Here is a 17900-nt window from a genome sequence, read left to right on the forward strand (position 1 = left end):
TAGCCTGTAATTAAAGGAACAGATCACCCTCTCTATTCTGGTCAGTAATTAACTTTTCCATCAAGAAGCTAAAAAAAAACTTCCCCAATAAAATTTACCTATAAAATCGGTTTTCCAATTTCTTCTTGATAGTGCTCAGGTCTGTTGGATACGCAACCACAGTACAGTACAATGGGTATGCATGGAGATCCACTGGAGCACAAAATGGCACAGCTATTTCTGTTAAAGTAAGTCAAATATGCAAAGTTTTCAGAAAATCATATCCAAACATCTTAAGTAAACCACAAATGAACCACAATGTTTTAAGTTCCTACACACCAATTAAGCTGACAATTAGAAATTAAACTTATACCAAGTGTAAGGAGTTGATCAATTCCCTGAATGATGCGTTCACATTCTTCAACTGCAGAACGGGCTCCCCAATCACCTTCTTCGGGTTTATATAACAAGCCTTTAAGCTCTTCAAGAGTGATAGGAACACTGGCACCAATTTCTTCAGGATAGGCAGCTGCAAAAGTATATACAAAGTTGCTTGAGAAGACAATTTTGCATATTGGAGTTAATAAAAAATAATCAATTCACTTAGATTCCAATGTATTTCCTTCAAGTTGTATTAAATGAATACTAAACTGTAGCAAGAATTAAATGAAATGCAAATTTGAACCTATTTTGCAGCTACATGAATTTGTGAGGCATAAATTTCTGAACAGACCAACTGCAGCTATATAATTAAATTTTTACCGATATAATTGGGAAAGATATGAATATTAAAGACTAGTTAAGTGTGAAACATTCCACAATTACTGTTATTCTTTTTATTAAACCCCAAAATGTAAATTACAGGGAAAAATTACAGATCACTAAACTGAGGGTAAATTGATGGTAAAAAAGTACAATATAATTTAAAAATCATGAGTTATTTGCAATTTCCATTGACAAATATGCTACATTTAAAATTGAATGTTTTATATAAATTTGCCTCGTTGATAGAATTTAAATTTTCACGTTCGTACTACTGAATGGGGTTCCCCATTCTCTGCATAATCTGTCCCAGCCCTGCAATTTTCAATTCTCCACGGCTGGACTGAAGGTTGGGAGAAAGGGAATAGCAACAGTCGAGCTGGATAGGTCAGAGTTTGATTATTTCTCATCCTCCCATTGCTCTTGGAGCTGGTGACCTATCCAATTATGTTATCCAACATAACCTATTATGTTGAAATAAAGGATTTTATTCAATCTTGGATAGGATTCGGGTCTGGGCAAATGTAGGCCCCATAGTGGCATTGGGTACTGGAGGATTTAGAGCCATAAACTACTATAAGACAGAAACAAGACATTTGACCCATCTAGTTCATGCTGAACTGTTCACAAACGAGAAAATCTGCAAATGCTGGAAATCAAAGCAACACACACAAAATGCTGGAGGAACTTAGCAGGCTAGGCAGCATCTATGGAAAAAAAGTACAGTCAATGTTTTGGGCCAAGACCCGAAATGTCAACTGTACTCTTTTCCACAGATGCAGCCTGGCCTCCTTAGTTCCTCCAGCATTGTGTGTGTGTTGCATGCTGAACTGTTATCCTGTTAGTTCTATCAACCCCCACCTAGATCATAACCATGCAAACCCATGTACATATCCAAATTTCTCTTAAATGTTGAAATCAAAGCAGCCTCCACCAGTTCCACTGGCAGCTCATTCAACACTGTTAAATCAAATCAAATTTAATTATCATTCAAAATGTTCACAGATACAGCTGAATAAGACAGCATTCCTCTGGGGCCAAGGTGCAAACATTCAAAACCAGCAAGTCACACAATTCAAACTATCAAGCATATTCATTCAAAAAAAAACATAGACCCTGAGTGACAATGTCCTGCAATCGATGGTACAGTCTCCCAGAAGTGTACAGATGCACGCAATCCACCCTGCTATTTCACCGCTCAAATACAGGACAGCAGCACCAACGGGAGAGGCCAGGTCCCAGCAGAGCTCAACTGCACTGCAGCGCATCGCATCTCTCACCTGGTCCTCAGCAGCAGGCAGGCCCGAGGATTGAGGCCTAGTCCTCGCGACAACCGAGACTACACAGCTCCCATGTCATCTGCCCCATCACCAGACAAGGGTAACAGGCCTGTGGCAACTGACATCATCACTGTCCAACAAGAGTCTTGTGAACATAGGTAAGAAGTCCAAGACAATCTCCCATGGTTATACTATACCAACTTCAATGCTTTTGAATTGCAGGCAGCACAGCTCCTCCAATGTACCAAATGGCTCCTTCGACACCTTGGCTAGCTATGCTGCTGACACTAGTCCAAGTACTCTGATCAATGTGCAGCACTGCAATGCCCAATGTTCTTGGAGTAGAATTGTCTTGTGATTGTAAAAAATAAATTTTACAAAGAATTTTACCTATGGTTGGCTGCCAGGAGGCTGCTGTGTTCATATGTGCTGTCATCTTACTGGAAACCTGTTACCACCTTCATAGTGAACATTCCACTACAGGTTCACCTCAAGTATTTCACCTTTCAACCTTAACCTATGACCACTAGTTCTTGTCTCACCCAACTTCAGTGGAAAAAACCTGTTTGCATTTACCCAATTTATAACCCTCATAATTTAGTACACTTCTACCAAATCTCCCCTCCATCTCCTAATCTCCAGGGAATAAAGTCCAAATCTATTCAACTTTTCCCTATAATACAGATCCTTTCTCTGTACTATAAGACCTTAAGATATAGTAGCAGAATTAGGCTATTTGGCCCATTGAGTCTGCTCCACCATTTCATTATGGCCTATCCATTTTTCCTCTCAATCATAATCTCCTGCCTTCTCCCCATATCCCTTCATGCCCTGACCAATCAAGAATCTATCTTGCAATCTTAATGATTTTTTTTTCCTGTAAGTAGGTGACCAGAATTGCAAACAATACTCCAAATTAGGCCTCACCAATGACTTATACAAGTTCAATTTAACACCTGTACTCAATATTTAAAATTTATGAAGGCCAATATACCAAAAGCTCCCTTTCCATCCAACCCTATTTACCTGTGATGACACTTTCAAGGAATTATGGAGCTTTATTCCAAGATCCCTCTGTTCTACTATACTCCTCAGTGCTCTACAATTCACCATCAATGGTTTCTCATCCCAAAGTGCACACCTCATACTTGTCTGCATTAAACTACATCTGCCATTTTTCAGTCCATTTTTCCAACTGATCCAGAACCCACTTTGATAGTCTTCCTCACTGTCGACAACCCACAATTATCCACAATGTTCTGACCACATTATGACCCAGATCATTGATATAGATTACAAACAACGATGGACCCAGCACTGATCCCCATGGCACACCACTAGTCACAGGCCTCCAGTCAGAGATGCAACCATCTACTATCACTCTCTAGATTCTCCCACAAAGTCAGTATCACGTCTAGTTTATTATCTCATCTTGAATGCCAAGCGACTGAACCTTTCTGACCAGCCTCCCATACGAGGCTTTGCTAGTCTATGTAGACAACATCCACTGCCTTTACTTCATCAACTTTCCTGGGAACCTCCTTAAAAATCTCTGTAAGATAGAATATAGAGTAGCAGACCACAGGAACAGGGCCTTCAGCTGACCATGAATGCACTACCTACGACAGCAATAAAACTAATTACATCTGCTGAAGTGATCCCTATACCTCAAATTTCTGCCTGTCTAAATGTCTCTTAAACTATGTTATCGTACATGGTTCCACCACCTTCCCTAACAGTCCATTTGAGGAACCTACCTCACTCTAAAAAACTTGTCTCAGTCATATCCTTTGAACTTCTCCCTTCTTACCTTAACCAATGTTCTCTCCAAAGCCTGCACATCCTTCCTCTAATGCAGTGACTAGGACAGCAGAAAATACACATGATGTGATCAAACCAAAGTTTTATACAGCTACACTAACTTTCAAAGCTAACGCTCAATGCCCTGACTCAGGAAACAAAACATGCACACATTTTCTTTACCACCGATTGACTTTTGCTGCCACTTTCAAGAAGCCATTGACTTGCACTTCAAGATTCTTCTTTACACCAGCCCTCCTTAAGGTCCTGCCATTAACTGTACAGTCGGCCCTCCTTATCCGCGGGGGACTGGTTCCGGGACCCCCTGCAGATACCAAAAAATGAGGATGCCCTTATTTAACCTGTCTCAGTGTGGTGGACTTTAGGACCTGGTGCACCTCTGAATCCGCAGTGTTTCTGTTCACCAAAATAATTACGATCATGATTGAAAATAAAGTGGAAGTAATAAGGTGATCGGAAAGAGGTGAAACGCCATCAGTCATTGGAAAAGCATTAGGCTACAGTCGGTCAACTATCGGGAACAATTTTAATGGAGCATGTGAAAGGCCCTGCCCCGATGAAAGCTACAATTATTACGAAGCAACGCAATGGTTTAATTATTGAAATACATATGTTTCTTAAGTGTTTTATATGCATAAAAAGGTAAAAAATATACCATATACTAAGAAAAACGTTTTACTAACTGACGATAAATAATACCAGATGTACCTGTTCCGACTTCAAATCCGACTTAAAGACGGACTCAGGAACAGAACTCATTCATAACCCGGGGACTGCCTGTACTTTTAAATCATCTCTAAATTACTTATATTACCTAATACAATGTAAACGTTATGTAATTAGTTGTTATACTGTATTGTTTAAGGAATAATGACAAGAAAAAATAGTCTGTGCATACTCAAACAACAAGTGCTGGAGAGAGAACTTCCGGGTTTTTCCGATTCGTGGTTGGTTGAATCCGCACATGCGGAATCCGCGGATAAGGAGGGCCGACTGTACCTCCCTATGGTACCTGAATTCCCAAAATGCATCAGCCCACATTTGTCCAGATTAAATTCCACCAGCAATTCACCATTCAAATTTCCAAGTGACCTATCGTACCGTGCCCTTTGACAATTTATCTACAACAATTTGTGTCAAACTTAATAAGACCACCTATATTTTCATCCACATCATTTATATTCTATATATAAAATATGAAGGTAAGCTAGCCAATAATATAAAAGAGGATATCGGACCACTGGAAAATTATGATAGAGGGGTAGTAATGGGGACAAAGAAATGGTAGACCAACTTAGTAAGCATTTCGCAACAATCTACACTGTAGAAGACACGAGCAGTATGCCAGAAATTCAAATGTGTCAGGGACAGAAGTGAATGTTGTTACTATTACTAAGAAGGTGTTTGGGAAGCTGAAAGGTCTGAAGGTAGATAGGTCACCTGGACCAGATGGACTACACCCCAGAGACCTGAAAGAGATAGCTGAATAGACTGTGGATATCTTACTAGTGATCTTACAAGAACCACTAGATTCTGGAATGGTTCTAGAGGACTGGTAATTTGTCACTCCACTCTTTATGAAGCGAGGGAGGCAGAAGAAAGAACATCATAGGCCAGTTAGCCTGATTTCAGTGGCTGGAGTCACTCAGTAGGTCAGAGGATGTACTAGATTGTCCATAATGGATAACAGTTAGTTTAGTGAACTTCTCTCCACCACTAACTCAAAAGTCCGGATTGTAGCCAAGGACAGATCCAATCTTTTTGATGGCTTTAGTATTTTTGTATCAACAGCACTGATGCTTCTCCCCCAACACAAAGCTGTAAAGAGGACTGCATTTGCTACAACAGACTGGTAAAAGATCTGCAACATCCTGCTGCACACATTGAAGGATCTCAACTTCCTTAGAAAATAGAGTCTGCTCATCCCCTTCTTATAAACAGCCTTGATATTGATTTTTCAGTCGAGGTGAACACCCAAGTATTTGTACTTTTCCACCACAACTTCTTCTTTCAGAATGTATACAGAACTCTTCTTCCTATAATCAGTCACCATCTCCCTGGGTTGGCCATTCAGGCGCAGGTGATTCATTCCACACCATTCCACAAACTTGTCTACCAGTCCTCTGTATTCTGACTCCTGCCCATCTCTGATTCACCCAACCACCACAGAATCATCAGAGAACTTCTGCAAGTGACAAGACTCAGAGCTGCACTGAAAGTCTGAGGTGTACAGTGTGAACAGAAATGGAGACAGGCCAGTCCCTTGTTGTGCTCCAGTGCCACTCACCACCATCTCAGATAGAGAACTACCCAGTTGTACAAGCTGTGATATGTCAGCAACACGAGTGAATCTGCAGATGCTGGAAATAAATAAGAACACAAAATGCTGGCAGAACTCAGCAGGCCAGACAGCATCTATGGGAGGAGGTAGTGACGACATTTCGGGCCAAAACCCTTCATCAGGATCTGTCAGGTAGACTTTAATCCAGGAGATAGTAGGTTTGTCTACGTCCATCCTTTGCAACTTCTTGCTCAGAAGTAGCAGCTGGATTGTATTGAAGGCACTAGAAAAATCAAAAAATGTGATTCTCAGAATACCACCAGCATCAGCCAGGTGGGAGTGAGCTCTCTGCAACAGGTAGATGATGGCATCAGCCACTCCCACGAGGTTTGTAGGCAAACTGTAGAGAGTCCAATGATGATCTCACCTGTAGTCCAAGGTAAGTCAGGACCAACCTCCCCAGCACATTCATCACAGGAGATGTGAGGGCAATTGGTCTGTGGTCATTAAGTTCAGATAAAGTTGCCTTCTTGGGTACAGGAACCAAGCAGGAAATTTTCCATAACACCGGTATCTTTTCCTGACTCAGACTCAGATTGTAAAGGTGCAGACAGCCGGCTTGCACAGGCCTTCAGTACCCTTGGGCTGATACTGTCCAGTCTGGCAGCCTTGCCTTGATGTAGTCTCTCCAGCTGTCTCTTAGCCAGACCTGCAGTCACAGTCAGGTGAGGGATGGGAGTCATCCCCATGGAGGCAGGAAACTTCAAGGTTGGGGGGGGGGGGGGGGCTTTGGAACACAAGCACTCACGAGAGGGGAGAGAGAGGTGGAGGAAGAAGGCTTCAGGGGTAGGGAGGGTGTGTGGTCTGGGCAGCAGGAGGTCTCGTGCTGAACCTGCTGAAAAACAAGTTAAATTCACTGGCTCTATCCAAACAGTCCTCGATCTTGCTTTCCTTGACCTCAAAGTCTTTGAACTGCTTCATGCCTGACCGCACATCCCTTATGCTCTTCAGCTGGAGGTAGTTCTCCAGCTTTGCACTCCCTCAGCTTTACCCTCAGTTCACTCTGTACTCACCTCAGTACCTATCACCAGAACTAAAGGCTTTCTTTTTCCTATTCAAAAGTCTTTTTCTGGCCACTGATGATCCTGAAGATCCAGGACTTGCTGATGGGGAAGCAGCATTCAGTCCTGGCTGGCAAAAAGGTGTTCTTGTGGCGACCCAATTACTAGCACACTCGAACCGGCTGACAATTAGCCAGAGCAAGAGACAAAGGTAGATAGCCTCAAGGAGTTTCAGTTACGTGCCTCTTGAAGTATCGAGTGGGGGAGACAGGCTTTAAAGCAAGACTGTGTTTTTGAAATAAACTTATTCTGTGGCTGCAGTTTATCGACTCCGTGTCGTAATTTCAGCGCTGCGCGTAGCACCCCGCTACAATTGGTGACCCCGACGGTCCAAACGTTTTTTGGACCGGAGATGGCAGACGCTGCGTTTGTTAACGCGGTTTCCTTGAAGCTGCCAAGCTTCTGGACGCTACAACCTCACCTATGGTTTCAGCAAGCAGAAGCCCAATTCCATGTTCGGCAAATAACCTCAGAGGACACCCGTTACTACTACGTGGTGAGCTCCCTCGACCAGGACACAGCGGCCCAGGTCGCGGAGTTCGTACAGTCTCCCCCGGCGGACGGCAAGTACACGGAATTCAAAGCCCTGCTCCTAAGGACTTTCGGGCTCTCCCGCTGCGAGCGAGCTGCCCGTTTACTGCACCTGAATGGCTTGGGAGCCAGGCCTCCATCAGCTTTAATGAATGAGATGTTGTCTCTGGCCGACGGACACACACCCTGCATCATGTTTGAGCAGGCATTCCTGGAGCAGCTGCCCGAGGACATACGCCTGCTGCTGTCCAACGCGGATTTCAGCGACCCCCGGAAGGTGGCAGCCCGGGCGGACGTGCTGTGGAACGCCAAGAAGGTGAGTGGGGCGTCCATCGCACAGATCACCCGGCCACGCTCCCAGCAGCAAACCAGTCCAGGCCCAGCCGCAGAGCCCGCTACACCCAGAGGCCGGGGTGTGGAGCCCAACGAGCAATGGTGTTTCTACCACCAGCGGTGGGGCGCAGAAGCCCGCCGTTGTCGCCCGCCCTGCCAGTTCCCGAGAAACGCCAGGGCCAGCCGTCACTGATGGCTATGACGGCTGGCCATCGGGATAGCCTCCTGTATGTCTGGGACGAACAGTCGGGACGCCGGTTTTTGGTCGACACCGGTGCCGAGATCAGCGTCTTACCTCCGACGAGTTACGACACCCACAGCAGGGTGTCCGTCCGGTGCAGCTACGGTTCGACTCCAGCAAATTTACGTGGGACTTCACACTGGCCGCCGTAGCCCAACCGCTTCTGGGTGCGGATTTCTTGCGGGCTCACAGCCTACTGGTCGACCTGCCCAGGAAGAGACTGGTTCACGCCGAGACCTTTCAGACATTCCCCCTGGGTGCAGCCCAGTTGCCAGCCCCTCACCTCGGCTCCATCACGCTGTCCGGCAACGACTTCACCAGGGTCCTGGCGGATTTCCCATCGGTTCTGGCACCACAGTTCACGGCAGCCATGCCCCGACACGGCGTACAGCACCACATCCTGACCCAGGGACCACCCCTCCATGCCCGCGCTCGGCGGCTTCCCCCGGACAAGCTCCGACTGGCGAAGGAGGAGTTCAAGCGGATGGAGGAATTGGGGATCATTCGGCGGTCCGACAGCCCATGGGCCTCTCCCCTGCACATGGTGCCCAAGGCGACAGGGGGCTGGAGACCGTGCAGCGACTACCGCAGGCTGAACGAGGCTACAACACCGGACCGCTACCCTGTGCCGCACATTCAGGACTTTGCAGCAAACCTGCACGGCGCGCGGATCTTCTCCAAGGTAGACCTCCTCCGCGGATACCATCAAATCCCGATGCATCCGGACGACGTACCCAAAACGGCTCTCATCACCCCGTTCGGCCTTTTTGAGTTCCTCCGCATGCCGTTCGGCCTGAAGAATGCCGCACAGACGTTCCAGCGGTTGATGGATGCGGTGGGACGCGACCTGGACTTTGCATTCATCTATTTGGACGACATCCTCATAGCCAGCAGCAGTCGTCAGGAGCATCTGTCCCACCTCCGACAACTCTTTGCCCGGCTGAGTGACTACGGTCTAACGATCAACCTGGCCAAATGCCAGTTCGGGCTCGACACCATCGACTTCCTGGGCCACAGGATTACCACAGACGGAGCAACCCCTCTGCCCGCTAAGGTAGATGCGGTCCGCCATTTCCCCTGACCCACCACGGTCAAAGGCCTCCAGGAATTCGTAGGTATGGTCAATTTCTACCACCGCTTCCTCCCTTCAGCTGCCCGGATCATGCGCCCCCTGTTCGCCTTGCTGTCCGGTCCGGGCAAGGACATTACCTGGGACGAGGTGTCCGCCGCCGCTTTCATTCAAACGAAGGATGCCTTGGCGAATGCCACGATGCTAGTACACCCCAGAATGGACGTCCCTACCGCCCTCACGGTGGACGCATCTAAAACGGCAGTCGGTGGGGTACTGGAGCAGCTCATCGCGGGCCGCTGGCAACCTCTGGCGTTTTTCAGCAAACACCTGCGGCCACCCGAGCTCAAATACAGTGCTTTCCACCGGGAGCTGTTGGCGCTATACCTGGCAATCCGGCATTTCAGGTACTTCTTAGAAGGTAGGCCATTCACCGCGTTCACGGACCACAAACTGCTTACCTTTACATTCACAAAGGTGTCCGATCCCTGGTCGTCCCGCCAGCAGCGCCATCTGTCCTACATCTCTGAATACACGACGGACGTCCGGCACGTCTCGGGTAAGGACAATGTCGTGGCGGATGCGCTCTCTCGCCCTAACATTCACGCCCTTTCCCAAGGGGTAGACTTTGAGGCACTGACCGAGGCACAGCTGGCCGATGAGGAGATCCCGTGTTACAGAACAGCAGTCTCCGGTTTGCAGCTCCAGGACCTCCCCGTAGGCCCAGGTGAGAGGACCCTACTCTGTGACGTCGCCACTGGCCAGCCCCGTCCCGTCGTCCCGGCACCTTGGCGACGACTTGTGTTCGACTCCATTCATAACTTGGCCCACCCCTCCATCCGCACTACCGTCCGGATGGTCTCCAGCAGGTTCGTTTGGCACGGACTCCGCAAGCGTAGCACCCCGCTACATTCTCACAGAATTTGATAATGTCCTCCTTGTGTGGCTCAGTGCCTCATTAGCATCTTGAGTCCACCTCCTTACAATCCTTGTTGACACAAGCTGCTGCTGGACAAGAGGCTCGCATATGTTGGCAGGACCAGGTTGTGATCAGATCCTGCAGTGCCTCATTAGCATCCTGAGTCCACCTCCTTACAATCCTTGACACAGGCTGCCGCTGGACAAGAGACTCGTACACAGGTGTTAGCAGATCTGCCAAGTGAGGTAAGGGCAGAGGCACTGTATGCGTCCTATACATTTGCATACAGAAGGTCCAGTTTGCTACTGCCCCATGTAGCGCAGCTGACATATTGATAAAACATTGGTACAGTTGCCTTGAGAGAAATCATGTTTAAAATTATTAAAACCCCCAGTAGCACTCACTTAGCTCTGCTGTCACAAGGATCATACAGAAAACCTTACCTACTAAATGCAATAAGCATATAGAACAATCCCTCTCAGTGCGACAGGAGAACACAGAGTACAATAGTTACTGTTTTATTATTTCATAAGTTTTAATTGCACATTATTAGACATTGGTAAATTATATTTGTCTATTATTATTCTGTACTTTATTATTTGGTTAAGTCTGGACACAGCTGAAGGTGTTTTTAAACGCTGCTGCTGCTGCTGCTGCTGTAATGAAAGAACTTCCCACTCAGGATCAACAAAGTATTCATTATTATTATTATTATGGATGAGGTTTCAAGGTACTCAGAGGCACATAATAGGAGGGGAAATCTTTCTTGACAGATGTTGGAATTCCTTGATGAAATACCAAGCAAGATAGACGAAGGACAGTCAGTGGATGTCGTTTACTTGGATTTTCAGAAGGCCTTTAACAAGGTGCTGTACTTGAGGTTGCTTAACAAAATAGAAGCCCATGGTATTACTGGAAAGATACCACCATGGACAGAAGATTGGCTGACTAGTGGTGTTCCACATGGGGGAAGGGCAGTGTTGGGTTGCTGCTTTTCACGTTATACTGTAATATCAATGATTTAGATGACTGAGTTAATAACTTTGTGGCCAAGCTTGCATACAATAGAATAACAGGTTGAAGAAACAGGGAATCTGCAGAAGGACAGATAGATTGGGAGAATGGGCACAGAAGTGGCAGATGGAAGTATTGGGTTAGGTACTTTGCTAAAAGGATTAAAGGTATAGACTATTTTTTAAACAGGGAGAAAATTCAGAAATCAGTGACGCAAAGGGACTTGCAATTATTCAGGACTCTGATAACTTGCAGTCTGAGTAAGTGGTAAGAAAGGTAAGTTCAATGTTAGCATTCATTTCAAGAGGATTAAAATATAAAAGCAAGGATGTAATGCTGAGGCTTTATAAAGCTCTGTCAGACTGCACGGAGTATTGAGAACATTTTCGGGTCCTTTATCTAAGAAAAGATGTGCTAGCATTGGAAAGGCTGCAGAGGAGGTTCATGAGAATGATTCTGGGAATGAAAGGGGTAACATCTGAGGAGCTTTGATGGCTCTAGGCCTGTACCCGCTGGATTTTATAAGAATGAGGGATGACCTCATTGAAACCTATCAAACATTGAAAGGCCTAGATTGAGTGTATATGGGGAATATGTTTCTTACAGTGGATGAGTCTAGGACCAGAGGGTGTAGCCTCAAAATAGATGGACATCCATTTAGAACAAAGATGAGAAGGAATTTCTTTAGCCAGCAGATAGTGAATCTGTAGAATTCACTGCCACAGACATCTGTGGAGACCAGTCATTGAGAATATTTAAAGCAATAAATATCAAAAATATGAGATAAAGACTCCTTGAAAGTGATTCCATAGGTTATGGGAACTGTTCAAGTGAAGCTGAGTGAAGTTATCCCCACTGGTTCAAGAGCCTGATGGTCAAAGGGTTCCTGAGCCTGGTGGTGTGAGGCCTGAGGCTCATACAAACATAAGAGTTAGCAGGAGTAGGCCATCTGGCCCATCGAGACTGCTCTGCAGTCAATAAAATCATGGCTGATCTGACCATGGACTCATCTCTACCTACCTGCCTTTTCTTCACAACCCTTAATTTCCCTACTATGTAAAAATCCAACCAAACTTATCTTATAATATATTTACAGAGATAGCCTCCACTGCTTCATTGGGTAGATAGTTCCACAGATTCACCACTCTCCTGGGAAAAACAGTTCCTCATCTCCATCCTAAATCTACTCCCCGAATCTTGAGGCTATGGCCCCTAGCTCTAGTCTTACCTACCAGTGGAAACAACTTTCTTGCCTCTATCTTATCTATCCCTATCATAATTTTATATGTTTCTATAAGATCTCCTCTCATTCTTCTGAATTCCGGCAAGTACAGTCCCAGCAATTCAATCTCTCTTCATAGTCTAACCTCTTCCTCTCTGGAAACAACGTGGTGAACGTCCTCCGCACCACCTCCGAAGCCAGTATATCCATCCTCAAGTAAGGAGACCAGAACTGCATGCAGTACTCCAGGTACGGCCTCACCAGCACCTTGTACAGTTGCAGCGTAATCTCCCTGCTCTTAAATTCAATCCCTCTAGTAACAAACCAACTTTCCATTTGCCTTCTTGATAGCCTGCTGCACCTGCAAACCAACCTCTTGTGATTCATACACAAACACTCCCAAGACTCTCTGCACAGCAGCATACTGCAATTTCTTACCATTTAACTTATTTTCCATTTTTCCATCCAAAGTCGATGGATACATATTTACCAACATTGTACTCCATCTGCCCACTCACTAACCTATCTGTATCTCTCTGAAGACACTCCACAATTTGCTTTTCCACTCAACTCAGTGTCATCAGCAAACTTAGATACACTACACATGGTCCCCTCTTCCAGATTGTTAATGTATATCATGAACAGTTGCAGACCTAGCACCAACCCCAGCGGTGCTTGCAACTGGGGCTCACAACTGATTGCCAACCAGTATAACACCCATGTATCCCAACTCTCTGCTTTCTATTAGTTAACCAATCCTCTATCCATGCTAATACTCACCCCAACTCCATGCATCATTATCCTACTGGAAGTGTTTTATGCTGCACCTTATTGAACACTTTCGGAAATTAAAGTAAATAACGTCCATCTGTTCCCCTCTATCCAATGCGCTCGTTATATCCTCAATGATCTCCAGTAAGACTAAGGAGCTGGTGGTGGACCTGAGGAGGGTTAAGGCACCTGTGACCCCTGTTTCCATCTAAGGGGTCAGTGTGGACATGGTGCAGGATTACAAATACCTGGGGATACGAAATGACAATAAACTGGACTGGTCAAAGAACACTGAGGCTGTCTACAAGAAGGGTCAGAGCCGTCTCTATTTCCTGAGGAGACTGAGCTCCTTTAACATCTGCCGGACGATGCTGAGGATGTTCTACGGGTCTGTGGTGGCCAGTGCTATCATGTTTGCTGTTGTGTGCTGGGGCAGCAGGCTGAGAGTAGCAGACACCAACAGAATCAACAAACTCATTCGTAAGGCCAGTGATGTTGTGGGTGTGGAACTGGACTCTCTGACGTTGGTGTCTGAAAAGAAGATGCTGTCCAATGATGCCATCTTGGACAATGTCTCCCATCCACTCCATAATGCACTGGTTAGGCACAGGAGTACATTCAGCCAGAGACTCATTCCACCAAGATGTAACACTGAGTGTCATAGGAAGTCATTCCTGCCTGTGGCCATCAAACTTTACAACTCCTCCCTTGACTGTCAGACACCCTGAGCCAATAGGCTGGTCCTGGACTTTTTTCCACTTGGCATAATTAACTTATTATTATTTAATTATTTATGGTTTTATATTGCTACATTTCTTCACTATTCTTGGTTGCTGCGACTGTAACGAAACCCAATTTCCCTCGGGAATCAATAAAGTCTGTCTGTCTGTAAGTTTGCCAAATAGGACTTGTTTTGCTGAATCCATGCTGCGCCTGGCTGATGGATCCATTTCTTTCCAGACGCCTCGCTATTTCTTCTTTAATAGCTTCAAGCATTTTCCCCACTACAGATGTTAAATTAACAGGCTTATAGCCTTTTGCCTACATAATTTTTTGAACAGTGGTGTGATACTCACTGTCTTCCAATCAGTCTGGAGAATTTTGATAAATTATCACCAAAGCCTCTACTATAACTTCTTCGACTTTTTTCAGTACCCTGGGATGCATTCCATCAGGACCAGGGGACTTGTCTATCTTCAAGCACACAAATTTGCTCAGCACTACCTCTTCAGTGATAGCTATTGTATCACAGTCCTCACCTCCCATAGCATCCAAAACATCTCTCTTTGGCATGTTAGGTGTGTTCTCCATCGTGAAGACCAACACAAAATAGTCATTCAAAGCCTGGCCATTTCCTCATTACCCAATTTCAATTCCCCTTTTCGTCCTCCAGGAGATCTATGTTCACATTAGATAGATAGATAGATAGATAGATAGATAGATAGATAGATAGATAGATAGATACTTTATTCATCCCCATGGGGAAATTCAACATTTTTTCCAATGTCCTATACACTTATTGTAGCAAAACTAATTACATACAATACTTAACTCAGTATAAATATGATATGCATCTAAAATCACCCTCTCAAAAAGCATTACTAAATAGCTTTTAAAAAGTTCTTAAATAGTTTACTAAAATACATTGAATGGTAACTTAAGCTCAGTCCTAACCCCGGCACTTTAACATATCATACCCCTGGCGGTTGAATTGTAAAGCCGAATGGCATTGGAGAGTAATGATCTCTTCATCCTGTCTGAGGAGCATTGCATCGATAGCAACCTGCCGCTGAAGCTGCTTCTCTGTCTCTGGATGGTGCTATGTAGAGGATGTTCAGGGTTTTCCATGATTGACCGTAGCCTACTCAGCGCCCTTCGCTCTGCTACCGATGTCATACTCTCCAGTTCTGTGCCCACGACAGAGCTTACCAGCTTACCAGCTTACCAGCTTATTAAGACGTGAGGCGTCCCTCTTCTTAATGCTGCCTCCCCAACACACCACCACAAAGAAGAGGGCGCTCTCCACAACTGACCTATAGAACATCTTCAGCATCTCACTACAAACATTGAATGACGCCAACCTTCTAAGGAAGTACAGTCGACTCTGTGCCTTCCTGCACAAGGCATCTGTGTTGGCAGTCCAGTCTAGCTTCTCGTCTAACTGTACTCCCAGATACTTGTAGGTCTTAACCTGCTCCACACATTCTCCATTAATGATCACTGGCTCCATATGAGGCCTAGATTTCCTAAAGTCCATCACCATCTCCTTGGTCTTGGTGATATTGAGACGCAGGTAATTTGAGTTGCACCATATCATAAAGTCCTGTATCAGTTTCCTATACTCTTCCTCCTGTCCATTCCTGACACACCCCACTATGGCTGTGTCATCAGCGAACTTCTGCACGTGGCAGGACTCCGAGTTATATTGGAAGTCTGATGTGTACAGGGTGAACAGGACCGGAGAGAGTACGGTCCCCTGCGGCGCTCCTGTGCTGCTGACCACCGTGTCAGACCTACAGTCTCCCAACCGCACATACTGAGGTCTATCTGTCAAGTAGTCCACTATCCAAGCCACCATATGAGAGTCTACTCCCATCTCCATTAGTTTGTGCCTTAAGATCCTGGGCTGGATGGTGTTAAAGGCACTAGAGAAGTCCAGGAATGTAATCCTCACAGCACCACTGACCCCATCCAGGTGAGATAGGGATTTGTGCAGCAAATACGTGATAGCATCCTCCACTCCCACCTTCTCCTGATACGCAAACTGAAGAGGATCCCGGGCGTGCCTGGTTTGTGGCCTCAGATTCTGTATTATCAGCCGCTCCATGGTCTTCATCACGTGCGACGTCAAGGCAACAGGTCTGAAGTCATTCAACTCCTTTGGTTGTGGTTTCTTCGGTACCGGGACAATACAGGATGTTTTCCACTGTCTGGGTACTCTTCTCTGCTCCAGGCTCATGTTGAAGATGCGCTGTAGGGGTTCTCCCAGCTCAGTCGCACAGGCCCTCAGTAATCGTGGGGATACTCCATCCGGTCCAGCCGCCTTGCTGGTACAGATCTTCCTCAGTTGACCTTTCACCTGTGCAGCTGTAATCCCGGGCATGGGCAAGGTCTCCTGTGAGTGGCTATTTTCCTGCAAGGGAAATGAGAGGGAGGACGAGTAGAAAGACAAGCCTGGTGTGGAGTTCTGCGGTGAGGATGAGATTGTGCTATCAAACCTATTGAAGAAGTTATTCAGCTGGTTCGCTTTCTCCACATCTCCACTTATGTTTGCCCCCCGCTTTGCACCGCATCCGGTGATGACCTTCATCCCATCCCACACCTCCTTCATGCTTTTGTTCTAGCTTCCTCCTATACTGCTCCTTTGCCCCCCTGATCTGTACTCTGAGTTCCTTCTGAACTCTTTTAAGCTCCAACCGATCACCATCTTTAAAGGCCCTCTTCTTCTGGTTTAGGAGGCCTTTGATGTGGCTAGTGATCCAGGGCTTATTATTGGGATAGCAGCGAACAGTTCTAACAGGAACAATGGCACCCACTTCTGCTTTATATAATTATAAAGACTTTTACTATCCGTTTTATATGTCGTGCTAGTTTATTTTCATAATCTATCTTCCCTTTCCTTATTTCTTGCTTAGTGATACTTTGTTGCTTTTTTAAAATTTTCCCAATTTTCCAGTTTCCCACTACTCTTGGCAACTTTGTACACACAAGCTTTTAGCTGGTTGCCTTCTTTGCCTTCAATCTCTTTGAAAGTCATCCACTGTTCCTCGACTGTCCCACCATATAGCCTGCGTTCCCAGTTTACACTAGTCAAGTCCTCCCTCATCCCATTGCAGTCTCCATTGTTTAGGCATTATACACTGTACCCTCCATTTGTATGAGAAACTCAATCATACTGTGATCACTCTTTCCAAGAGCATCCCTAACTACAAGATCACTAATTTTACCCATCTCATTGCACAGGACAGATCTAAGATGACATGTTCTCTTGTAGATTCAGTAACATGCTGTTCAAGAAAACCATCACAGATGCATTCTATGAAGTCCTACGATTTAGTTTAAAGCTCTATCCACAGCCCTAGTTATGCAATTTGCTACAATCCAGGTCCCATCACGGTTCTGGTGGAGCCCATCCCATTGGAGCACGTCCCTCCTTCTCCAATACTAGTACCAATTTCCCATGAATTCAAACCCATTTCTCCTACACCAATCCTTGAGCCATGCATTAAGACAGACAGACATACTTTATTGATCCTGAGGGAAACAGGGTTTCGTTACAGCCGCACCAACCAAGAATAGTGTAGAAATATAGCAATATAAAAACATAAATAATTAAACAATAATAATGATGCCAAGTGGAAATAAATCCAGGACCAGCCTATTGACCCAGGGCGTCTGACACTCCGAGGAAGGAGTTGTAAAGTTTGATGGCCACAGGCAGGAATGACTTCCTATGATGCTCAGTGTTACATCTCGGTGGAATGAATGTCTGGCTGAATGTACTCTTGTGCCTAACCAGTACATTATGGAGTGGATGGGAGTCATTGTCCAAGATG

The 17900-nt window shown here is 45.6% G+C and overlaps 1 protein-coding gene across 7 annotated transcripts in view; it reads right to left on the minus strand.

The window, feature by feature from the left end:
• brwd3 (bromodomain and WD repeat domain containing 3) overlaps positions 1 to 17900 on the minus strand; it is a 340825-nt gene that overhangs the window by 112989 nt on the left and 209936 nt on the right. For 6 of the 7 annotated variants that reach the window (XM_073058687.1, XM_073058689.1, XM_073058692.1 and 3 more), the window contains 2 exons: positions 353 to 508; positions 99 to 219 (listed from right to left, as the gene is read on the minus strand). In XM_073058687.1, the coding sequence (XP_072914788.1) occupies positions 99 to 219; positions 353 to 508 (277 nt within the window). Of the gene's footprint in view, positions 1 to 98; positions 220 to 352; positions 509 to 17900 lie in introns of those variants that run through there. The other variant, XM_073058694.1, reaches the window with a different exon arrangement.

This window comes from Hemitrygon akajei, chromosome 10 (assembly GCF_048418815.1).
Source record: "Hemitrygon akajei chromosome 10, sHemAka1.3, whole genome shotgun sequence".
Classification (NCBI taxonomy): Eukaryota; Metazoa; Chordata; class Chondrichthyes; order Myliobatiformes; family Dasyatidae; genus Hemitrygon; species Hemitrygon akajei.